Here is a 26,005-nt window from a genome sequence, read left to right on the forward strand (position 1 = left end):
TCAGGCAACTGGTGATAAACAAGATATTTTCTTCTAACGGTGATTGTTACAGGTGCTGTGCACAGAGCAGTAAATGTGAAAATTGTAGCTGGAATACCAAATACATGGAATCCTAAATGATGTGAGTTAATGTGAACTATTTTTAAGACGTGATTCACTATCTGTTATGCATTCTGGGGCTTGGTGGCTAATTTAAGCTACATACTACTGTGTGTAGTTCAATACTGGTAGTGGCTTTCTATTTATATCTGTCCTTTCAGATGAGTAAAGTTTACTCTACTAGCTAAAACAAAAATTGTGCTGTTCATTGAGGAGCTGAGATTCTGCCAGAGCTACAAATTCTCATAAAGATCCCAGTATCTGTCACATTTGCAGACACTACAAATGCTGCTGCAGTTATTTTGTCAGTGCTTGCTGATACAAGTGATTTTTAGCCACTGACTGCCTTGTGTGAGGCCAGAGCTGGTTTTTCTCCTTTAGGAATTTCTTATGAAATTACACAAAAGCTTTCTTTACCAATTGCTCTCTTCACATGTAAGGTGATGTAAGTAATTCCCCTGAATGAAAGGGCTGTGTACAATCTGAATGCTGCAGTTAAAATCAGCATCCTCAACGGCAGATTTTATAGATCATAGAAACCACAGCAGCAGAAGACAGAATTTTGATGCATCTGGGATTGGAACATCTGTGGATAATGAAACTGGGGTAGTAAATGGAAGTTTGAAGTCTGACACTGCAGGGAGAGCTCGTGATGAAACAGAAACAGGCTGTAATGGAAAAGAGAGCCTCTAGAAAAGAGAAAAACATGCAGACTAAAAAGGACCATCTGATAGCCAAAGCATCCTTTCTAATCATTGTATTTTCTGTCTGCATCATGTATGATTCTATTACCAGTGTATGGGAGCCATACTCCAGGCATGTCAGGTTGCTCTTTACATTGTGGTGGCACCTATAGGTGACTGGGTTGGAGCTCATAATAGTAATAAGGTGTCAAGAAAAAGCTGGGAACAGTCTTGAAAAACACTGCCCCAGGAACCTGATCTGCTCAGAGTTCGTACTATGAGGTGCAGTGTTGTCCTGCCCAGGTATGTGTAAAACTTCCTCTAATCTAAGTTAAAGGCCACTGGAGAATATGGAGAAATAACTGGTTGTCCTGATTTGAGTGACAGAGGACTAATTTCTCTTCTAATGCTTGGGACAACTGCACTTTTAGAAGACTCTAGTGTCTGAATTTGTGAAAATATTTACTTTATAGCCAGCTATGATGTGTGGGTTTCAAGATCTTGGGGTTTTTGAGCTTGCCAGGTGAAGGGATGAGGAGGAGCGAGACCCGGGCACTTGATCCAAGTTGGCCAGCAGGATTATTTCATACCATGAATGTCACACGCAATATAAATTAGAAAGATTGCTGTGAAGTTCTCTCTTCTATGAAGGCTGCGATCCAGAGAACTTCTTGCCCTGGTGCCGGACCCCTGAGGCCCTCCCTTCCTCCTGAAGCTGTAGCGCTCACAGTGTCCCACATCTACTGTCCACTGCTGGGAGCGCACAGCTTCTACTGAGAGAATTGGCTGAGTATAATACTTGTGTATTTTATATTGGTATCGGGATCAATACTGGTTCTTTAGTGTTATTCATGTTAATTATCTAGCCCTATTCTACTAGATCTGTTTATATTTCAGCCCTCAGGTTTCCTTGTTTTTTCCTGATTCCCCTTCCTGGATGGGGAGGGGTCATGGGGTGATAAAATAATTCTCTAAACAACAATAAATTGTTGTGGGTTTCTCAAACCATAACACTGGTAATACCAAGAGCAGTGCATAAAGGAAATACTTGTTTTCTAGTGTTAAGATCTTTTTAAAATCATAAGGGTCTAAGTTTAGCACTTTTAGCTGCAAAAGACTTCACCTCCTGGTGACTCTACTTCCACAGAGCATACAGAGTAATGACAAAATACTTCCTTGGGTCTTCTCTAAGTTTCAGGTTATATCAGTTCAATTTAAGGTGTGAGCTTGAACTCCATGAAGTTAAATCAACATGAGATGGTGCAGATACTTATTTCATTACTTATTTTTTGTCATTTAGCCTACTCCTAATTGACATAAGCCATCCTAGCTAGTGACAAGTCTTTATAATAATATAAAGATAAATAATGATCCTGTAGGATCATAGCCTAATGCTGGGAAAGGCTTGTAATCTGATTAATATAGGGACAATCTGTAGTATATGAGACTTTTTTTTAGGGCAATATAAGTTTCAAGTTTTGCTATTATTATAGAATCATAGAATTATAGAATGGTTTAGGTTGGACAGGACCTTGAAGATCATCGAGTTCCAACCCCCCTGCCATGGCCAGGGACACCTCCCACTAGACCAGGTTGCCCAAGGCCACTTCCAGCCTGGCCTTGAACACCTCCAGGGATGGGGCCTCAACAACCTCTCTGGGCAACCTGTTCCAGTGCCTTACAGCCCTCAAAGTAAAAAACTTCTTCCTAATGTTTAATCTAAACCTGCCCTCTTCCAGTTTAAAGCCATTCCATTATAATGGAAAGATTCATATTACTAAAAAAAAAAAAAAAAAAAGAAATGAAACATTAAAAACACCAAAGGTTACAAATTTCTATTTTCTTCTTCTCTCTTTTTCTAGGCACCCCTCTTGTGTGTATGTTAATGTTTTATCTCACAGATAATTCTTAACTTCAGATCCATATAAGCTGGAGGAAGTTACATTCACTTGCACATGTGGCAGAGATGATGCAACGGCCGTGCTGTTACACCAGCAGAGGAATGCTTTTGCTAATACAGATTATGTGGTGAATGTAAATATCCACAGCTTAACAGCAAAAGAACTTTTAATCATGTATCACCATGCCTTCCCTTAGTTTCAAGAGATCTTGTGCCACTGAACTGCTACAGCTCTGCTGCCAGAAGTTTTTAGCATAGCCTTGGTGTTAGTTTCCATGCTCCTCTGATCTGAATATTGGCAAAGATGCCGGGATGTACCAGCTCAGGTGACACTTCTTTATGGAGGATCCACTGTGTACTAGACTGAAGCCAGCAACCTGAAAACAAGTCACTGGCTGTAGTTTCAATAACTACCTTCTGTGATGGTTTTGAACCAATGACTTAGAGGTAAAAAGCTCTGTAGCCATCTAGTGAATGTGAATGAGATTCTGTTCTGACAGGTTTTGGGTATGGTAGCATCAAAAAAACCACAACCAACCAACCAACAAGAAGGTGTGTCTTTTGCCCATCCCTACAGGAGAAGGTAGACCAAAGAAGCTGAATTGTGTGTCACCGCCATAGCACTGCTCTCTGTGTAGTGCGGATCATGATGCTACATTTTCATCCTCTGTCCTAACCTGCTTCAATAGTGTAGATAAGCTCTGCGTTTTCTCCTTTGTCTTTGTCCAAAGCTGTGACCTGCAAGACTGCTGATCCAACTGCTGCTGATTCAAACACTGAGGCTTCGTACAACGGGCTCGTGAAGTATGGACTGTGGTCATTGGAGTCTTCCACGTTTATGATGACTCTGGCCAGGTTTCTTCTGTAAGGGAATTCTTGATCTCGGACCTATAGAACAAGTGCATAATACACATCTTGATATCCATCTAGTAAAACTTCATAAGTTTTACTCATCTGAGTGCTAATAATATTAAGTTCTATTTAATACAAAGTAACAAAAAAAAATCCATTTGTCCCAAAGAACAGTCTAAAATACTTTCACAAGCAAGATGGTAGATAGTAAAATTAAAGAAACAGGAAGAGCTTAGAGACTTTTTTTCGCTTGTGAAAAAAATGTATGGCACCTAATCATCATGAGATAAATTTTTAAATTGGCAACTACATGACATCTTCAATTCAGTTTCAGGTTTGCAAGAAATACTTTTTTTACATACATACTAAATGGTCATGCCTTTGTCCTGCTAATTCCTGCTTTATAGCATAGAGGCAAACACACCGTGCCCATTGTTCCTTCTTTCAAAGAGCTATAAACAATTTTACCCACTATGATCAGTCATGTGTCAGTCTAGTGCTTGTAGCTGCCAATGGACTTTTTCATCATTATATACGTACCTACTTTTTTGAAGATGATGATACCAATAGCAAACAGTAGGAATTATCGTAAGTGCTCAGCACTTCCAACAGAGCTACCATTTATCTCACCTCTCTCAACCCCATACTAAAAGTCTCAGCATTGCTACACTGATAATCCTGCCAACATGATCGCCTAAAGTTTTGTTCTCCATAAGCAGAACAAACCCCTTATTGCAACACGTGGAGATCAAACACAAGCTCTGGGAAGTGACCTCTATCAGCCGTGTCTCTCTGTGGTTCGGTTTATATTTATTTCTTAGCCTGCTCGCCAAAGGACTTGCAGCTTGTTACACTGTGAGCGGAGACCCCACTCAGCTCCCGCTCGATGGCCCTCACAGCACATCTCTGATTGCTGTGCTCCCCCACCCAAAGATGGCCTCGTACCTAACACGTTGTGAACTGTTCTTTCAAAGACCCCTTCTTCAGGAGTCTGAAGGGGTTAAAGAAAATAGTGGACTACAATGTTTAAATTAACACAGGTTTTTTTTTTTATTAACCTTCACGCCATAATATACAACCTTCTCTTGAAAACAGACAGACCTATCTTCTGTAATTTACACACACTGAGCAATTAATTTTTTTTCTGCATAACCAAACATTTGGAAATGTAGCTGAAAGCTATTTCGTATATCAACAGCTTATATACTGAAATAAGTCAGTAAAAGTAAACTATAAATGAGGCTTGTATTCAGAAAGGCTGTAGCATTCTCTATGGCAGGAAAGCAGTTATCTCCCTGTGAGTAACTTCTCAAATAACTTTCAGCCTAACTTCAGAAACTCTGAAAATTACCTTGAGTGAGAGGATCAGATGCCAAGAGATTAAATAATTTCCTACTTGCTCTCCCTTGAGATAGCAAATCATATCATATGACATACAATGAATTCACAATAAGTTTCCGAAAAAGTTCAAATAAAAAAATGTAATATAAATACACAGCAGGGCAGGCAAGATGAAATTAATGACTACTTACTGCACTGAAAGTCCTTTGCTCATGCAAAGACTAAGGCACGTACGCACCTGAAGCAGCAGGAACTGTGTCCTGACCCAAGTGAATATTGCATTCTTACCATGACGTTAAGGATGTGCTTATCTTGAGCTTCGTGGTCTAATCTCTCAGCAGTATAGAGCACCCCGGTGCTGGGATCAATTCTGAATTTTCTCACGCTGACTGTATCGATGCTGCTGTGAATAGTGTAGCTCAACTTATGCTTTTCGTCTCTGTCTATAGCTTCAATTTGCAGAATTTCGGTATCAGGGAGGATGTCCTCTGAAATGGTGACATCGTAACTTGGGTGAGAGAATTCTGGGCCATTATCGTTGTTATCCAACACTTTGATAAGAACCTGCAGTTAATAAAAGAAAAACATTTGAAGTTATTGAAGTCTAGTCAGATCACTGAATAGGTGCCTAGCGAAATATAATTAATTTACTTCAGATGGCTGAAGATGTTATACCACTGTATGGTGAGACTGAGAAACATCATTTACTTACATGCTTACTGTTCAAATCAAAAGAAATAGTACGGCTATGACTTTGGAGGCAAAATGTTCCTAATTATAAGACCTACTACTCACAGCCTGACAAAGAAGTCCATATTTTCAGCATCTATAGATCGGAAAATATTCCTACAATGGTCATAGGAAAAGTTTCGTTGTCCCTTGTAACCGCTCTGGTTACAAGAGATTTCTAGAGCCATTATGGGATTTCCTTTCCCCTTCACTATTAACAAGGCTATAAAAGAATCCTTTTCATGTTACTTAAATCTGCTTTTTATACAATCAAGATTTGGCTAAATCCTGTGTTGTTTTCTGTGCAATACATTGCGTCGGGACGTACTAGCAGTAACAAATCATGACAGCAGTGAAGACTTCCAGCTCCCGTTACACCTGAGGCTGTGCTGGGAACAGTGACACTCGGTGAGGTGAGAACAGGAGACACGACCTCACGACCAGGCAAGCCCACCCCACACAGATCAATATGTACCACCAAAGACAATCAATCTCAGGGCACTGGTGACAGGGGAGGATTATTTTTATGGTTTCATTCTTGCTCTTCCTTTGCCAGTGCTGTTTGTCTTCATTGCCAAACAATTTGCTTTCCCCTCGAACACCTATTTTCCTCCCTTCTGTTGCAGTTTATGAACAGTAGGACTGCTGCTAAAAACGTGAAAGAACGCTGTGCCATTTGCTTCAAGTCTGTCTTTAAAACCCAGGTTCTTCACGTAAAGAAATTTGGAGAGGGGGAAGGCAGCCAAGATGCTGCTGTCGCTGCCTGTTACACCCATTTCAATAGATCACAAGCTGTCCCTGGTCACTAATAAGAATCACTATTTTCCAGGCTTTGCCTTTTGACAGTTACACGACTATGCAATGTTATGTGTGTGTGGCTCTGATGAGGTTTTGTGTTTTTCACCACTGAAGGAATCACTCCCTGGAGAAAATTTGCTTTCTACACTTAATATGCTCTGGATTACTTTGGGCAGAGTGGCAGCAAACCCCCTGACAAACTACACAATCCTGAAAGAGGCAAGGCAAAGAGTTGCCTCTTTTTCAGTACCGGAAACAAAAATCTTTTGCAGAATATGCCTATGAAAGCACATACCTGATTTTACAGCCACTGAAATGGAACAATCTTTTTATTCAAAGGCTTTGAAATAAGAAGTAGTCCACTGAACGAAATGGGAAAGGCCGTGCACGGGACTCTTCCCTAAGACTTGGAGATTTGACCCATCCCTCATGATATTTTCTTTGTTCTGAAAAGTACTTGGCTCTTTTTAAGCAAATATTTTATTACTTTGCTTGATCAAGCCCTGTTCACCCACACTTTCTTAACAGAAGAAAAATACAGTTATACTTTTACTGTAGTATTGCACAAACAGATGTTGGCCTCAGAGAAAAATGAAACTTTAGATTTCCATGATATTTAGAAGGGTTTGCAGAACACATTACCAGAAGGAACATGAGCAATTGTAAGCGGCAGTCGTAATGAACTAGCCTGGGAACTGTTTAAAAGACAGCTGAAATAAAATGCTCTCTAAGTTAAATGGCATAGGACTTCAACTGCGCATTCCATACAATTTAATTTTCACCACGTTATGGTACGCCAGAGAGAAGCAGGGTGAAGCCTGTATTAAGTTATGCTTCAGTCTTGGACAGATAGCAGTAAAATCAGGGGGAAATATACATTGCTGGGCCTATAATACTGATGAAGAGTTACTTAGCTTTTTATATTTATGTTGTTGCTATACAATATATGAAGGTGTGTTTCTGATTTGACTGAGGACAAAAAAAAAAAGCCAAACACATCTGAAAAAATATGTGAAGAAATGAGTTGTAATATATGAAGAAAAGCCCAAGGAAAAAAATGAAAGACTTCAACTCTACTCTAATGGGACATAAAGCCAGCACTGAACCACTTTTGTTAGTGTAAGGAAGAAACATTGAAGCAATCTGAGTAGAGGATAATCTGGTTACCAGTGTTTAACACTTAAAGACACCTTCTCGAGCAGTTTTGATACTCTCAGTCCTCGCCAGCTACCACTGTAACGTGGCTGCAGTGTTAACACAGACAACAACATGATTTATTTTATTTTTAATTAGTGGCCAAAAACTTTGTCACATATCATTTTAGATAGTCCAACAGGGAAGTAAAAACTTTTCAAATGGATTCCACTAAAAATACCAAGAGTGTTTGATTCTGCTGATAGTAGTACAGCACGCTCTACCCTGGACAAGTAAGTATGCCAGGCTCAAATCTGAGATTTCTTTTTTAACATTGCTATGTGCAAGCTCAAGGTATTCTGTAAGAATAGAAAAACAACACCTAATGTACAGATGCACACCAGTGTGTCTTGAAGGTACCGCTACAGTGGTGACATGCTGTTTTGTTTGTGTGGTGTGTGATCACCCCAGTGCTAGGGTTCACTTCCCATTCTATCTAATGGATTTCGGGATCGCTGGCAAACTGGGAAAGCAGAGGAGGGCATAAAGCTTTATCCACCACAAAGCTTGCTCCGTGACCATGCAAGCCACAGCTCTGTGATTCATGCCCTCACTAGGCTGCATAAACTAAACAGGATGGGGCCGGGTCAGCATCAGAGACCAAGGGTAAGCCACCAGACTATGGAAATTATAGCGTGGATTCACAAAGCAGCATTTCTTCCCACGGAGAAAGGTATAAGCTAATTCCCTGACACACAGATACGGACCATGTTGGTGTTCGGGGAGTGGGAGGCACGGAGAGGGGAAAAGGGAAAAAAATTGAGGTTCCCATTCAATGTGGTCATCAAACTTATGGGGAGTTATGCACTTAAAATTGCTTTGATAGTTTCTAGAAAAGAACTACTTTTTAAAAAAAAAATTATTTTTCCCCTCTCACTTCATATCTACTGTAAAACTGATCAAGTGCCTGTTTAAGTGGCAGGCACCTTCCTCCCCAGAGATGGCAGCATTTTAATGATTTGTCAAGTGATCCACATTGAAATACGCATTATTTATTACATACTCTGCATTTCAACAGCCACTTCCATCTGGAGATGGAAGGCGGTGTGTTAGAGATGCTAATGAATAAAGAGGTCATTATCGATTCACAATTTCTTCTATTAAAGCAGTTAAGAATATTTCTAATTTTTGTCAGCTGTCCCTCAAAATCCCCAGGAATCAACTGTAATTTTAATATTACAGTCTTTCCTTTACTAGAGGGGAGTGGATTTCCCTTGCAACAAAAGGAAGTTAGACTATATATGGGAATACTGATTATACAGAGCTCTGTTAAACCCACAAGCTATGGCAAAGGAAAATGGAGCTCTTTTATGCTCTTAAAAATTTAACTGTCTTGGGAGCTACCTGAAACAAATTCAGGTAAAATAAAATGGAACTTAAGTGTCATTTTAAATAGATATTAGTCCTTCAATCCTTACAACACTTTTGAGGAGCAAGTGAGTATTATTATCCCCATCCTTTGCCCAGGAAAACACTGCCTTGCAGCAAGGTTAAATGACTTAAAGCCACACAAGGAGCGCAGTTGCAAAGCTGGGGAAGATGGTTTAGGTTTATTTTTGAACCACCCCCCTTTTATTAGGCCACCTTCCTGTGCAGAAGATTTCCGGCTCCAGCAGGATAACTTCTATTAAGATGTTACTTAAAAAGAGGCGGCAATCTTTTCCTCTAATAGACAAATGTTATGCTGACATGAACACCAGGCTCATAGAAAACCTGATCCTACAAACATATGTGAAGTTGAGTAAGCCGAATGCCACCAGATCGTTAATATGATGAAAGTTACTCAAATTCATTTAACGGCTGCCAAGCTTAGGCATAAAATCTTGGCACTACTGGCAAATTTCCCACTGACTTCAAAAGGGGCAGCACTCTGCTCCTTGAAGCCTTAAGCTTTAGCCAGCCTGTAACACGTCTTTCACCCCAAATCAAGTGTTATCCTACTGAAGCGACTCAAAGACTCACAGTTTATGTGTAATTTAATACTTTCTTCATATTTATTTCCAAACGGAAGGTACGGCAAGAATGAGCTGTGTCGCATGAATATCCTTTATTACTGTGGAGGTGCCCGGGGTGTTAAGCTGTGAGAATATCCATTGTGTAAAACCAAAGACAGGCTTGAAAAGTTTCGCAACGCATCTCGGAAAGGTGACTAATGGAAATGTTTACTACTTGTTTGCTGCTAAGTAGGGATTCCTCTTTGCTGAGGACTGTGCAAAGTTACTGACTAAACCACTTTTCACAGACAAACATTAGTTGCAAGTCTTTTTTTCCACGCTCGTAAAGCAAACATGCAGCAAAGCAGTCTCTGCCCGGTTATTCTTGAAAGCTCGTATCTTTTCCAGCGCGTCGCAGGCCCCAGAAAGGCAGGCTTGCTTCCTTCTGCTTCCATTGTGCAGAGCCTAATTTATAGTCCGAACAAGCGCCTCGCTATAAAAGATTTGCTTCTCCCTGCTCACTTCCTATTTCCCACAGTTAAAGCAAATTTCAAATAAAGGATTCACGGGCCTCCAAGCTTACAAATTAGGCAAAGTAACATTCAGAGCATTAGCAAAGACTTTATGTTCAAAATGGTAAGTGAAAGGCCTAGAGATATACAATCAAATCAAAGTAGGACAAAACCTAACGCAGGAAGTCTCTCCAAAGCTGTTTTTAATGTTGCCCATCACAAATACCTTTGGTTCAGGCACAAACGTTTTTGAGTGAAAACTGGAGAAATGCCAGGCGCTGTTTTAGAGACATTTGAGGCTGGAAGAATCTGCTTGGCTAATTGCTTGGTCTGGGCACAGTGTTGTAGTACAACCTATTAAGTGCCTGAATTGCTTAAACTCAGGTTACGCTTTTGTATGTGTTTTGAAAACCTATTTTGATTTAATATTGCTTCAATAGTGTTACCACACAGCTTTATTTGCTACTTCCTGAGAAGTTTTTCTCTCCTTCAAACCCCAACCTGAACATAAAAATGCAAACAGTTTCCCTACCCAGACTCAGTGGCCTGTTATTTATACTTTACCTTCTGTTATGTTGAAATGGGGGAAAAAGTCTTTCTTTCACAGGCAAGGCACTGCTGAGACCACTGGATGGGACAGAAAAAAATCAAGGACTGGGCTGGCTCTAGTTTGGAGGAAATGTTCAACTCAGCAAAAGTGAAAAGTTGAATTGAAATCCCATGTCTTCTTGCCCATCCTAGAAGAATCCATGGCGCAGAACCTCTTCTGGCAGGCTCTAATGTCTTATCTACATTTTGGCCATGGTCCTCTAAGAAGAGCTTTTCACCGTTCAGTTAAGAGAACCACCCTCACTCGGGGTGATCGATCAGATCCTCTTTGTCAAGAAACAATCTTATGAAGAAAAGCTGGTCTCTGAAAGGGGAGACCAAGTTTGGCATCCCGAAACTCGCAGCTGAAGGTCAATCCTGGGCAGAAGAATAAATAAAAGTCCACAGTCTTCTGCAAGAAGAGACGGAAAGGGGAAATGAGCAGTAACTTCTCTCATCTGCTCTTCCAGCCTCCTTGGCTCAGCTCAAAGTATTACAAGCAACCACGTATTGATCTACAAAAACTTTTCAGAGGGAACTGCATGTTCCTCTCTGAATGTCCACTCTACTGGGAAAAAGTGAAACTGAGGCACTTTTTGCCTCCTAGCGTGGAAGCATCAGCTTTCATGCTTTAAAGCATCTTTTTTTATAGTGGTTAGGATGATGAGAAACAAGGAGAAGGCAAAAAAATAAGCAAGAGATAAAACTGCCTTTATCACGTAATACCATGACTCCAGGAGTCTGTTCTTAAAAAAGATAGTTATCTGCTAGTACAACATTCTCAATAAAAGTGCAAAATTATCATCACTTAGATGATTGTTCCCCACCATACTGGACTTCTTGTGGGTATTTTAGCAAAACTCAACAGTATGCACTACAAAGAAATAAATAAATGCTATTCCTATGTTGTGCTAAGGATGCTTTGGGATAAACCTGAGTCATGACCAAGAAAACCTCTAACGTTACACAGCCAAAGTTAGTCAAAATTGTGGTAGGAGTAGGCATTTAGATGCCATTACACTGATTTCTTGCTGGGAGAGTCCTCTCTCTGCTCAAGCGAAGGCAAAAGGCCCTTTCCCAGCCTGAAGGGCGGCGGTGGTGAGGAGCAGGGCCACCGCGTGGAGCTGCTGTCCAGGCTCTCTCCAGTGCGCAGGATGCAGAAGCCCCATGCCCTCCCCAAGGCCAACAGCTCGCCTGGCAGCTGCAGGAATCGCATTTCGTGGGGATTTAGAGCCAACGTACGCCTTTAGCCTTTAATAAATTACTGCGTGGCCTTGAGCAATGATGAATTAAGCTAAGAGAAAAAACCAAAAGCTCTCCCTGGCTAAGTCAGGAGACTTAGCCTTCCTAGAAGTTAATCAACGTGACAGAAGCTTTATACCCACACTCTAAATACATAAATCAAGCGAGTCAACATTTCTTCATCTTTGCCCGCTCCATCCCTCCCCATCACGGTTGTGCTGCCGGCATGGATGGGGCGAGAGAGCAGCAGCGGCTCAGCAGGTCCTGGTGCTTTGGTTCTCACTTTGGAGATTGTATTCTTTTTTGAAATCCTGATCATACCCAAACCAAACAGGCTTTCAGTTACACAGGAAGTTTGTGATTATTTTTTTTTTTTAATATTCCCTATGTTCTTTTCACCTCTTTTCACAATAGCGAACCACTAGTACAACAGATGTAACTTTTAAATCAAAATGATTTCCTTCCTCTCATGGTAGTTTATCTGAGTTTAAGGCATGCAGGAACATTGCTGAAGAAACTTCTGCAACTCTGTGCCAGGGATCATGTTACCGAAGCAAAAATCCTTGGCATTTTTATGCTGTATTTTACCACCTCCAACTGTGTAATAGACAAAAGGCCAGGAAGAGATAAAGGGAAACAGGTGGGGTGGAATAAAAAGCAAGACTGTTCCATTTGGCACTGCAATGATCAGCTGTTTCATAATAAACCATCGCACTTTGAGGGGGGCTTTATATTATTTTATTGTTATACAAGGGGATAAATTTCTATGTTTGCTTTCCACTTGCTTCCTCTTCTGCCACATCTTCTTGCAGCTAGAGTTAAAAATGCAGGTGGTACTACGTATATGAGACAAAATACTTATAATGTCGTTTTATCAAAACTCAGAACAAGACCACTGAGAGCCATCACCAGATGATTTTTTGACTCTTTCTATGAGATATTTTACTTAACATATGTTTGATTTTCTTATTATTGTTCTAAAAGGAAATAAATATGAATCAGGTAACCAAAGGCTCCAAAATAGAGTCAAAAATAGATTATGAAAGTTTTGTAAAAGGGAGAGATAATTAATCAGGCCATAATTCTGGCAGCTTTGAGATAATGATCACTTTTGAAGTCTCTGCGGTGAAGACCAAAAGAAACACGTTCTCAGATGTTGTCCGGGCCGCAATTAAATACTTAAACAGTATCAACGTGGAGAGAAGGAAGTGGAGGAAAGGAGGGTCTGTACCCACCAATGATTACCTAATGCTATACTATTGCTATCATAAATGACTATCTTACATTCTTAAATAGGTCACATCACTGTTACAAAGAATGCGAGGCTTCTTTTAGAATGCAACAGCTTTACTGAAATATGTTTTTACCATATGTTTTAATTAAAAATGTAGGGTTTTCATCAAAATAGGTTTTGAGGGTTGTCATAGGGGTCAATTTATTAAATAAAAAGCAGGAAAAACAAGAAACATAAAATTACTTATATCCAGCATGTTTGAAATTCTCTGTGCTTTTTAATATTTATTTGGCTGAAATGTTCACAATGAAAAAAAAAAAAAAGTCATGTTAGGGATTTAACACCACATTTCTGAAACGTGGACTGAGAGTGTCGCCAAGATTAAAAAACAATGCAAAACAAAAAACTACTCAAGCGCTAAAGAAAATGCCTTATGGAAAGGGAACGTAAAGAGGTCAGTCATTCTCCTTTGCTTGTCTACCAGAAGGCTGGGAGGTGATTTGACTATTCTGAGTAAGTGCCTTCCCGGGGAGAAAATACTGGTTTTAAAGAGCTCTTTAATTGAGCAGAGACAGGCATAACAGGGAATACAGGCCAGATATAATCAAGTTAAAAATAAGGGATGTTTTTTGCAGAGATGCAATTAATTACTGAAACTAAGAGGGAAAATAGCAGATTTCCTACCACCTAACTTACTATCAACTGGCGTTTTCTAATCAAGAGTGGATTATCAAGAGAAATTATCAGATAGGGATACTTAGAGATTTTAGGGGTGGTTATAAACAGGAATTCAGATTGAGAAAACACTCAATGGTTTAAGCCTCTTAGGAAAGTTGGTGTTGTGACTCAGCAAACACAGATTTACATCTGAACCATTTGGGCAAAAAGGCAAGGTAAAACATCTGCATGTGTTCAGGCCTTCTTTCTGCAATTATAAAGAAGCAAAAAAATGTTCAGGCCTTCCTTCTGCATTATAAAGAAGGAAATGACATCACAAACCTATTTTTTTCCCCCTATAAACCACATTTAATCTGGGATTTAAGGCTGCACACAGGTGTCCTCTACCAGGATATATTTTTGCCTATGTGTCAAATAATATCCAGGCTATAGGCACACTTTACACTTGGGCAGTAATCCAGCTGTAGGATCTCAGGCCGTAGCTAACCCATACCCCACAGCCCCACCACCTATTGAAGGATTTTGCTCCTTGGAGTCTCCCTGGTGCCACCTGAACCACAGAGTCCCTGTCCCTGTGCCATAACCCTGACCACGTCCCAACTCCAAACTAGTTCCCACCAAACAGATATCGAGGCTCTATGTAAGAGTCTCTCCGACAAGGATGTGCCAAAGCCAGCATTTTCCCAGCCCTTCACGTTTATCTGACCTGACTTTTTAATTGCTGAAAGGCACTGACCCTGATAAGCAAACCTGGTTTTAAAAGGTTCACTGGGGCTGTTACCAGAAGACAACGTAATCACAGGCAGTGACACTAAAGGAGAGATCCTTTGAATTTTAAGTTTCGCCTCTGAACAATTTCTTCTCTGAACAATTGATCCTGTGTCCCACATTTGAGTCTTGGGAGGATGAGAAGTATAAACTCCATTTAATATAATCAATAGCAATATTCCCCAACACCACAGAGGCACTATTGTATTTTGGACCATTACGGGGTGATACAATTGTCAAAATGTAAGCTTCGCCGCCTGTGATAGGGACTCCCTCAGCTGGAGGAAGGCAAATTACTTTCGTATGAGCACGAAGAGGACAAAAGGAGAAATAACGCTTTGAAACCTTCAACAGATGATTCTTTACAACCAGGCGGAAAGCCTCTGAAAAATATCCCCTCCATTAGTTAACAGTGGTCTCAAAGGATGAGATTTTATTTGAATGGCAAAATTATTAATTTTTATAGCATATACATTCCATTAGAAATGAAAAACTTGCCAAGAAAGGAATGTGATATTCTACCTGAGTCGTGGCAATGTTTGTTCCATCGGTGACCTCCACAGTCATATTATACATTGACCTCTGCTCTGCATCCAAGGGCTTTGCAATGACAATAGTGCCCACTCCCTTCTCCGCGTCGAAAGAACTATCGTAATTCCCTCCTAATTGTTGCACAAAAATACAATTAAATTAGCCATCTCTGGAAAATGTCAGTTGAAAATGTTCCTAGAAGTGGGCATATCTGTTTACTGGCATCCATCTTAACGGCCTGCCTTAACATACACAGTACATCTACTGATACTTCTTTGTTCATAACTCATTTATATTTCAAAGCACAGTTTGTATGTTGGAAAGCAGATATCATTAAAATGCACTGCAAGGAAAAAAATCTAGCAGTATATTTAAGTGAACCATAACTGAGTCTATAAAAAGAATCAAATGGCTATAAGCCCATAAGATGTGTGCCCTTGTAGTTTGGATAATGAACAAGCACAATTATCTTTTTGTATAAAAACCATTTTAAGAGGGTTTCATTCTGCAAGGTTTTTTTTCAGGAAATTCTCACTGATGCTCGTGGGTGCAAAGACCGTCAACTGCGTCTTTAAAAATTACAATTATAATCAATTTAAAAAATGCAAATAGAGATTTTTTATGTTAATTTCAAGGACAATGATAATTACTGGCAGCAAAGGTCAAATTCTACTAGTCTTTTAGGAATTACTTAAATAGATCTGACAGGATACACATCATAAATTTCTTTCCATTAAAAAAACCCTCACAAAGCACTGTTCTGAAACTAATATCCCCTTATCCTGTCACACACTGAGTGATGCAGCAGTGGGAAAACCCTCCTGAGTCTCAGGTGAAAGAAAAAAAGGAAAAAGAAGAAAAAAATCTATTAAGAAGTAAGAGAAAGCCATAAATAATTTGAGATTAAAGGGTTACAGGATTTCTCAGCCACAGCTATAGTTTATAAATTAAAACCACTCATTATATTCAGAAGTGAAGCACACACTCCCTGCTGCTAAGTTGCTTCTTACTCACTCGTCTATAAAGTGGAGTTTCTTATAAATTGAGCCTGAAATTTTTGGAGGCTAGGGACAAGGAGAGGTGGAACACAACACTGTTGACAAAGAACTCTTAAGGTACGTTCATCACACAGCAATGCAATGCCGCTAGCTACAGTCTCCGACAACTTGGTTCTACAAAGTGGAAAAGGCTTTCAAAGCCTACTGGTTATAAAACTTGTGCAAGAGCTGCTCAGATCTCTTGGGATTAGATGCACAGGTAGAAAAACATCCATTCCATTGATTTAGCTCTTGTACAATACATATATAGAGCTATATATTTGAATGGCTGGTGTATTATCTCAAAATAGCTCTCATGTTAGGGCTGGGGACAGAGAAGCAAAGAGGACAGTCTACCTTACTCTACCATCAAGTCTTGCATCTGCATGGTTTGCCGACCAAAACCAGCATTATTCTCAGAAACAGTCATGCATTTAGTGAGAGGAAGAAGGTTTTGGCATTCCAAGAAGTTGAAGAGGAGAGTCTCAGTGAAATTGCAGCCCCTGAATTCCTTAACGTGAAGAAACCCTCACTTCTCTCCACCTCTTGAACAGGCTACTGCAAAGAAAGCGTAAGGTAGAAGTACTGCTCTGTCCATATCTGCCTTGGAGGCCATTCAGGGAGGGGGAGAAGAAAGGGAAGGAGGAATAATAGCGCAGAGGACCTTCGCAAAGTCAAGGCAGAATTGGTGAACTTCTGCCCACTGAAATGACCCATATGTGGTTGTTTCAGCCGTGCTATCAGACTGCCCTATGCTGAATATACGTGCATACATATATATAGCTCTGAGCCTAATAAATGCAGTTGTGGTTCTCCAAGAAAAAACTGACACTGGATCTGCTGTGATTTATGGTGGATAGAAACACGACTTATTCCCTAACCTCCTTCTGCAAGCCCAAATTGCATATTTTTCACAATTGATATATATATATTTAACACTATTTGACGCTAGAAAAAAAGAATAATTGCCCTTGACATTTAAGCAATATCAAGCTCTTTGGACATTGATCATAACTTCAGTGTTTGGAATTTTTTTTTAAAAAAAGTTAATCCCGAAGAAAAAGATGCCATCTCCCAAATAATGTTTTAAATTGATTTACTTGAGAAAAATTGTACCATGAAAACCAACTCTGAAAAAAAGCCTCCTTTGAAGAAGAGAGTTTGAGATTCTTGCAAGGAAATCTCTGCTGAAATGAAGCTAGCCTTGGGACAGTAGGCACTTTGCAAAGAGAATGCTTCATACTGATAACCGTGAAAACAAAATGAAAGCCTGTACTTCAAGATGCTTAATAACTATCTTAATGAGCAATCAAAAATTATATGCTATCAACTGGCATGCACTTCCAAACAAACCCTGCCTTTAAAACGTCCAAGAAGTAACATGGAAGTATTAGCAATAAATGTTTGAAATGCCCTTCCTCTGTTAGCATAGAGCTGGGTTTGCAGGGCACTATGCAGTGTATTGCAAATACTCCAACTTCTTCAAGCCATTTTCATTAAATGCAGTATATTATGCCCCTAAAATAAGAACTGAAGCCATCATACAAGTTTTTTTATATGATATTCACATCTTCCAAGATGGTCTAGTGACAAACAAATAAATCTTGGTCACCAGCCACCCCACTCTAGCCTATGCTTGTAACTAACCAGGCAATGCACTTTATTTTACATTGATTCATTTTCTATTAAACAAGGCAGAAACTGCATCGAAGACTGAGACCGAGATGGATCAGAGAACATCCTGCTGTGAGATTTGTGATTATAATCTCTGTTGGAGTGAAAACTTGGTTTATTCCTGACTCAGTCTGGTACATTTTAACAGACCATGGTCAGCTGTTGGCAATGAAGATCCACTCAGATGCCTGAACTTTTGGGAATACTGCCTGAGATACTGGGTCCTGCCTCTCCTCTGGAGTACTAGAGGCTATCTGGAAATGCTTTGTATTGCTCCTCAGCCTTCATATACCCTCAAAGCAGCTCCTCATATGATGAACGCTTCTGAAGTTGCACTTAAGTGCTGAAGAATAATTAATGAATTAAGTGTAAATGCTAAACTGTAAGAGTCTTACAGACGTGTTAAGTCTATTCAAGGCCTGCTATGAAGCACCCAAAGAAGCACTCAACACAATTATCTTTGAAAGATGGGTTTTGGAGGGCCATGGAGAGAGAGAGGAGAGTCATGTAAAAAGAAATAGGACTTTTCTCTTAAAAACTCCTGCAGTTGAACTATTCTGGGAGTGCCATGTGAATCACTTCCTTCTGAAGGTGCTCATGTTGAGGTCGGAGGGTGAGCCTGCAGGAGGTGGCAGCTGAGGAGGTGGCAGCTTCACACGTTTCTGGGGTACTTGAGGCCCGTTTCTGAAATCAAGCTGCCGGGTAACTCCCAACCCTTTTGAAGTGAGCTCCTCTGCAGTACTGTGAGCTCTCACAGTATCAGTTTTACCAACGTTACTATCGGCCATTTAACATTTTCTTTGATCACGATCTTAGGACGAAAGGGGGCTAAGGATGATGAAATTTCATTCGGCTGCTCAGTTTTATTAATGTGAATTTTTATTACTTATTGCATTTTCCACCATATGTCATATGCTTTCCTTTTTATTGTCTACTAAAACCTGCTTTCAGATACGAGATATGTAGAAGCTGTCTTTGCTAATGTACTTGCAATTGCATTAGGAAAGAAATATTTCAAATGAAGATAATACATTGAGAATTCCTGGGGCACTTTGGGAAAATCAACAATAAAGGTGGCAAGTTGATTGAACTGGCAGGTTGGCTTGACAGGTTGTCCTGAGAAAGCATTTTAACACTGGATGACCTCAGAGAGATGTGGATTAGCAGTTGTTTGTAATAGCATTGCAGGCTAAGATGGAATGCTGATACATCTTCAATACAGATTAAAGACTTCCCTTAAAATATTGTGATTAAACCGAAACACTTAGAGTGGGATTTCATGAAAAATCCACATCTCCATGTAATCCCATATTTGGATTAAAGACTTATCATGTTTGGATGATAAAAAGTCATCCAGAAAGTGCTTTTTCTCTCTAATTGACTGTTAAGATTCCCAAAGACACCTAGCACAGATAGTTATGTCTACACTTCGGACACCTACAGTTAAGTGAGACGATTTCCACTCTTACTTTCTTGAGATTGATCTTTATTCTCTTGCATAAGCCTTGGAAGCATTATATTTCCATAACTAGGAGTTTTTTATGTTATCTGAAAGCGTTTTGTAGTTTATGTATCCCAATAGAACTCTAGCCAATTCCAGCTGTTATCCAACTTGGGATGACTGCAGAAACAGTCCCTGGTACAAAAGATTTTATTTGTTGGCCATCACTACAGCTTTGTGAGACCGTTCTAGCACAGCCCTAATTTTCAATTTAACAGACGGTATAGTATGGTCAAGAAGGAGAACTCAGGAAATTGAACCGAGACACCTGCGAGCAAACAGACTATAGGTTGTGTTGTTGGTATAGAGTAGCCTTGGTTACATTTTCTGTCTGAATCTGAAGTGTTACCTTGGTTCTTAGCTTGTTTCTTGGCTTCGTAGTCACTATGAACGTATTTTTCTTCTGACAAAAGTCCTTTATGCTTTGGAAAGAATTAATTTTCCTTTCAATAAAAAAAATAGTTTAAAACCCCAAAAAAAACCCCACTGAACCTTACATGACTAATGGGAGAGGATCTTCTGATGTAAAGCTTACCACTCATTTGGTGCAACAGACAGGCCAAGGAAAACTTCCTGAACTGTTAAAAGGGACTTCTAGAGGTCAGGTGGAGAATTTACCTATGGTAAGATACAATGCGGATCTGTCATTCCCACAGAATGCGGGTTCTGCAACTCTGTCCCTTCTGAATTGCAGTGTGGGTTTGTTTTGGTTTGCTTGTTTGTTTTTATTTTATTTTTTATTTTCAAACATATTCTGCTTGTAATACGATTACTGCACTTGCTGCAAGCAATGAAGGTTTTTTGTAGTTCTTTTCCTAGATGGCATTCCTTTTTGGGAAGATGTCGAACTTCCCTATATTCCTAGCAGCTGCTGATACACAGTTTAAGATGGGATTATGCTGCTGTTAGAAATAATTTTCTCCTCTGAGAAGAAAACATGTAAGCAAATCTGGAGGACTTGTAGGCCATGCAAGGGCCTTTTTCCCTCTTTTCCAGTTGAATGATCCAGAGAAGTGGGATTGAATAAACACCTCAGGAACATCTGATGACTGTGGAGAATCAGACTTAGATGCAAAGATGGATCACATTGAACTCTAGAGGACACCCCCAAATCAAATACAAATCAAATACAGCTAAAACCTGGCAAGAGTCTTCCTTCACTGGTTAATCGCAAAGAGCATAGATGTTCCATGTTCAAGCTTAGTAAAGGCAGGATATGCTGAGATCCTCACGCAAGTCTCCTTTGGCCTACCATGCCACGATGGACGAGTGGAGAAGAAGAGAAATACAGGAGATGATCTAATTTAGAGAATAGTCTTCTACAACACATTTTCTCAGGGCAGAGAAGATTCTTTCTTGTCTTGTCCCAAAGTAAACTAACATGACCAAGGACAGTGATGATAAATTGGGCCAATTGCTACAATTCTCACATTGCTCAGAGCAGAGAGTCTGAGGAAATGCAGAAAACTAATTCACCCTGAAACTCAAAGGTGAGTCTAAAGTGCCTCTAGGATTTTCAGGAAACGAAGCAAAGGCGAAATTTCCAATTTTTCTGTTTTCAAAAAAGATGAAATAAATCTAGCGACTGCCTCAAGAAATACAAATTCAACTGCAGACTTAACATTATGTTAACCATAACATAATAAATATTGGTAATATAACATGCAAATATTTATTATTTTATGTACTATATCATGCTAAGAAGAAGAAGATAATGAAGACTGAATTTTCAGGTAAGGAGAGTTAAAGCCTTGGGTTTGCTGCTAAGAAGCGGAAGATAACGGCATAAGAAGCAGAAAAGAAATCAGAAAGGTATTTTAGATAGTTCTCAGTGAAGATAATTCAAAGGAGGCGAGAGAGCTACATATTTTTCACATTAATGAACATCTGCAGCACTGTGAATTAAATGGACAATTAATTAAAATTAATAGATATTAAAATTATTGCCATTTAAGCACCCTTGATAAAAAGTTCTGATGTGCTTTTAAAGTTTGGCTGCTCTTATAAAAGCATGGGCTGGGGGAAGAAGGAAAGATAGAGGGAGGCCTGTTTGGAGAATCAGAGAGATGTTGTGCAACATGCTACTTAAGCAAAAACTAGCACCATGCAGCTTAGCTCCAGTGTCAAAGTGTCACCACACCATTCCCACCACTAACAAAGGAAGAGACAGAGAGGGCTCAATTTACCTGGAAAAAAAAATAAAAATCTCTGACTTATTTTGGAGCCTAAACCATGACACCATTGAAAATTATTTTCTCATAAATGACTGAATAAATTTCAGAGAACTGAAACAACCTACGTTCATGTCTTTCATGTTGTGGGATCTGCATGAACTGAGAATGGCGTTGAATGCAGTCTGAAGACAGAAACCAGATATGACATCTCAACCATTCCCAATTAAACAAACAAACAAAAAGCCAGGCAAGCATCCCGTTCCTTCTAGTCCATGGAGGGAAGATGATCTCCCTGCCTGCAAGGCACCTTCCTCTCTTGAAGCTGATTAACTCAAGAACTTAAACAGTTTTTTAAAGTGCATAATTAAGGTGCAAATTAGATGCTGAAGTTAGGCAGACAGAATACTACATAGCCAAACTTCATCCTCCCTCCCTCCTCTTTTTTTTTGGCTGGAAGAAAGTGCATGTAATGCATTAAAAAAGAGGTCCTCTGGAATTCCAATGCCCATTTAGTTTGAAAAGGTCATAAACATAAAGGTCAAGCTGCAAACTCTATATTAAACCATTCCTCTACATAAGCCTTCAGGGCTTTTGTTGACATTACTGTGAACTGTGCACGGAGGTCCAAAATCACAAAATACCAGATGGAGCAGGATCAGGTCTAGGTTTTATAGCAGCACAGAAACCATTTCTTGCATCAGCAGTCCCATACAGCTTTCCATACGCGACAACTAACTTCTATTAATAACCCATGTCTTTCATTGCGCTTTTCAGCACTAGACCTCAATGTTCCCCCAAAAGGAAAGGATCAACATATTTTCTTCCACATGATGATATTGAGGAACAAGGAGAAAAAGTGGTTTTGATACTGACACTGACTAAAGGCAGCGAAGATAATCTAAATATACAGTGCTCTGTCTGTAAAACTCTCGGGGTGGGTTTTGTCTTCGTACCTTCCATGCAGAACATCTGGAAGAACAGGGTCTTCTGCATGCCCAGCATTGTTGGCTAGTCCTACTGCAAAAATGGGTGCTGTTGCCAGTGCTATTATTTATTACGGCAGTGATATTTAATGACAACATTCATATGGTAACAGTACGGATCTGGATGGTCAGGGTCATGGATTTCTCATTAAGCCCAGGGAAGCTCTGTCTCCCTGACCCCCCTCCAGTGATGCAGGATCTTGCAGCATCAGGAGCTACAGCCTATAGGGAAACCATTAGGGTTGTTTAAATACCAAAAATCTTCTTCTAAACCACTTGAATTATTGTAGCCATAAAGGTCACATTAAATGACAAATTAAAGGCTTAAATTTCATAGTGCTCTCCCCATCGTCTCTGTTTGGTAGGCAAAAAATGAAATATTATTATAAGGTGTTGCTAGATTGCACGTGACTCTAATAATGTAAAAGAATGCAGTGGAAGAGCAGGGGCTTCTCTCGGTTCTTAACACAGGCAGCATTTTAATGAGAGTCGGTGAATTCGCCAAGGAAAGGACCAAAAGGCTGCGAAAGGCAGAGTCCAGCAAAAGGTTCAAATGGGAAAAAAATGTCAATAACATCAATGAAGATGGATTTCTCCTGGGAGGAAAGTTAGGGTCAGCGAGGAGGAGAAAGGGAATGTAAACATTAGCTAATAAATTGCATGTAGCATACTGAAACAGCCAAGGGGATGGGCAGAAAATCATAGGAAACATATGCCGCCCTTCCCCAGGGGCTAGCAGGAACCCTAGAACATGATAATAGCTTTGGGTTTAAATTTAATGCGGTTGGCACATCAGAAACTGTGCTACAAATTCAAAGTGGAAATGTTGCTGCTTCTGTCTTTCATCTGCACAAATTGGCAATAAAAGGTGGATGAAAATGACTCTGACAGACCCTTTCTCTTGTGGTCCTTGTCCTTCCCGTTGGCTAAACCCATCCGCAAATAGCTACGCTGAAATGAGTGCCAGGCTCAATCCCTGCAAGTGAAGACTGCTGATGCACCCTTTCCACTAAGTCTGTGGCAAAGGCTTTTTGTTTCTCTAATCTTTCAGATAGTATTTGCTTTATATCCCTTCATTCAAATAACACCACTTTGTGCAGACACCGTGTTTTACATCCAAAGGTATACAAACATTACGTAGAAGTAACTGCAAATTTTAAGTAGCACAATAACTTTGCAGGGTCGTTGTGCTGCTGGGAAAAGTCCCATTTTGGAGATGTTAAATGAGTTATTTTAAATAACATAACTGAGTCAGCAGCAGAACCAAAAAAACAATGCTTAGGAATGTTGATTCCTGTTTCTCCACTGCAACCAAGTGAGACCCTCCACTCCCTATCTTTTTGGCAGCATCACACTGTGACTTTAAGACCATTACTTCTATGGCTTCTCCTCCTCTTTGCTAAGGATATTTCTCCCTCCCTATTTTTATAACCAATTTTATGTAAGGCAATTTTGTGGTTGAAATCTCACATCAAAACGCGTTTCTCTTTTTCAGCTTGCATTCAAGACAAACTTTTGGTGGCTCCATTTGTAACCCATATGTTGATGCATCCCATTCTGTTTCACAGTTAAATGGATGGCACTGGACTGTGAAAAGTTTGAATTAATTATTTGTGATAAACTGCGGAAAATCCGTGAATAAAATGATAATAATTGGACACAAATACGGTAAAAGCTGTCATAGAAAGAAACGCAGCACATCCATGTGTCGCATCGCATCCTGTCACAGGCACTTATGAAAGATGTAATATAAATTGTCTCAAAAAACTTGCAAAAATAAAAGGCAGCCTGGATAGTTGTATTTTAGCAAATGTGTTTGCACTAAGGGTACCTTCTGTTGAACAGTTCTGCCCACAAGCTGTCTGTAGAATATAGAACATCTCTCGAGCATGCTTGCCACCTTGAAGCAGGGCAGTCGGAAGCAGAAAAAAAAGAACAGAATGCAGAAAAAAAGGTGAAGAAAGAGAGAAATGAGGGACAGCAAGTCTAAGTACCATAAATACATTTAGAAATGAGATTAGCAAAGTATGACAATAGAATTTAAATGACAGACAACATTAAGATTGCAGTAAATAACATAGTATGAAAAAAAACAACTCAGCCATACAGCGCTTTTTTTCAGCTTAGCTAAGGAGTCATAACAAAAGCAGGAATATTATTATTATTGTTATCGCTATATTGAAATAACATTTTCATTTCAGCATTACAAAAGTGGGTTTAATTTGCAGGGAGGGGGGACACAGTTCACGGTTAGTTTTCTTGCTCTCAAAACCACACATCCATACGCTTTGCTTCTGAAGCGTCCTCCTCACACCACTGCCTCCCAACTTACCGACAATGTCAAACCAGAGAGGAATGTTAGATGGCTGCACAGACACCACCCCAACAATTTCTGTCACTTTGTCGCTTTCCATGACGGTGAAGTTGTAGAAGGGTTCATCGAAAGTCAGGGGCACGGGCGAGGGCGCAGGCTTTTTTATCCACTCAATATGGAGGCGTGCAGTTGACGATTTTTGGGGCCGGCCATTGTCCACTGCTTTTATCTGGTGGGTACAAAGAAAAGAGGACTTAGACTGAGCATCCCAGCTTGGCAGTTCAGACCTAATTCCATCACGTTACGATGACTGCTTGGAAAATGGCCTTTATAATCCTCTACGTAAAATCCCATGAAAAAAGACGTAAGGTCTTCCTTCTCAAGTCTCATTTTTTTCTGTTACACTTTGACTTTTTACTGAAAAGACTGATTTCAAACTGAAATGTTTTGTTTTAGAAATGCTGGTGCGAGGGCTCCTGGAGATGCAATTCAGGTGCTCCCCACACAGATCCTCCTCTCCAGAACCAGCTTCCCTCTCCCACTTCATCTTCCACCCAGTGCCCTCTTGCAGCAAAGCTGGGAGCTTTATAATGACCCTGTGGGACATTGTGCACTTGCGAAACGTGCTCACCCAGACCATGTCTGATTGCTTTTAAACGGCATCTGTATTGCAGATAAGATTGATATTCCTTAGATTGCCTTCTTCAGGATCTTTAATTGACTTAAATAAGTTTCATATCATTTCCCCCGCTTTCCAAAACAAATATAATTTAAAATTTTGCCGTATCTATTTTCCTTGCTTTCTCCTCTCAGTCATGTTCATTAAGAGTTGCCCAGCTTGGTGCTAATTCTTTTTATAATAATGTCCTCCGGACGGATGGATAGACTTGGTATTTGCCTGGCATGCTTTATGTTTTTAGCACAGCAAAGACAAGATGATCAGCAACAAACTTAAGGAAACTTAAGGACTTAAGGAAAGGGAGAATGTAGGTTACAAAATGGGTGCTTTGATGAATTACATCAACGTCAATCAAAGCGTTTTTCTTTTAAAACTAAAGGGAATGTTTCTGGTTATATACGACCACTAGTGTACATGTGCTGCTACTATGGCTGTTAAAAATGGGAAATATTTCCCTGAAATATCACACCCTATTTCTTTCTCTGGAAATGTGTTAAGTGGGTTTGGTGCTAAGACTTGTCACCTTGCTCCGTTCAAGGTGGGCAAACCCTTAGTGAAAA

At 39.9% G+C, this 26,005-nt stretch overlaps 1 protein-coding gene across 1 annotated transcript in view; it reads right to left on the reverse strand.

The window, feature by feature from the left end:
- Positions 1-26,005, reverse strand: part of FAT3 (FAT atypical cadherin 3) — a 359,185-nt gene that overhangs the window by 85,117 nt on the left and 248,063 nt on the right. Inside the window, exons 6-9 of the mRNA XM_009881183.1 lie at positions 24,785-24,995; positions 15,075-15,214; positions 5,164-5,439; positions 3,360-3,570 (exon numbers count right to left, since the gene is read on the reverse strand). Coding sequence (XP_009879485.1) covers positions 3,360-3,570; positions 5,164-5,439; positions 15,075-15,214; positions 24,785-24,995 — 838 coding nt within the window. The remainder of the gene's footprint in view (positions 1-3,359; positions 3,571-5,163; positions 5,440-15,074; positions 15,215-24,784; positions 24,996-26,005) is intronic.

Source organism: Charadrius vociferus, unplaced genomic scaffold, assembly GCF_000708025.1.
Source record: "Charadrius vociferus isolate BGI_N301 unplaced genomic scaffold, ASM70802v2 scaffold1, whole genome shotgun sequence".
Classification (NCBI taxonomy): domain Eukaryota; kingdom Metazoa; phylum Chordata; class Aves; order Charadriiformes; family Charadriidae; genus Charadrius; species Charadrius vociferus.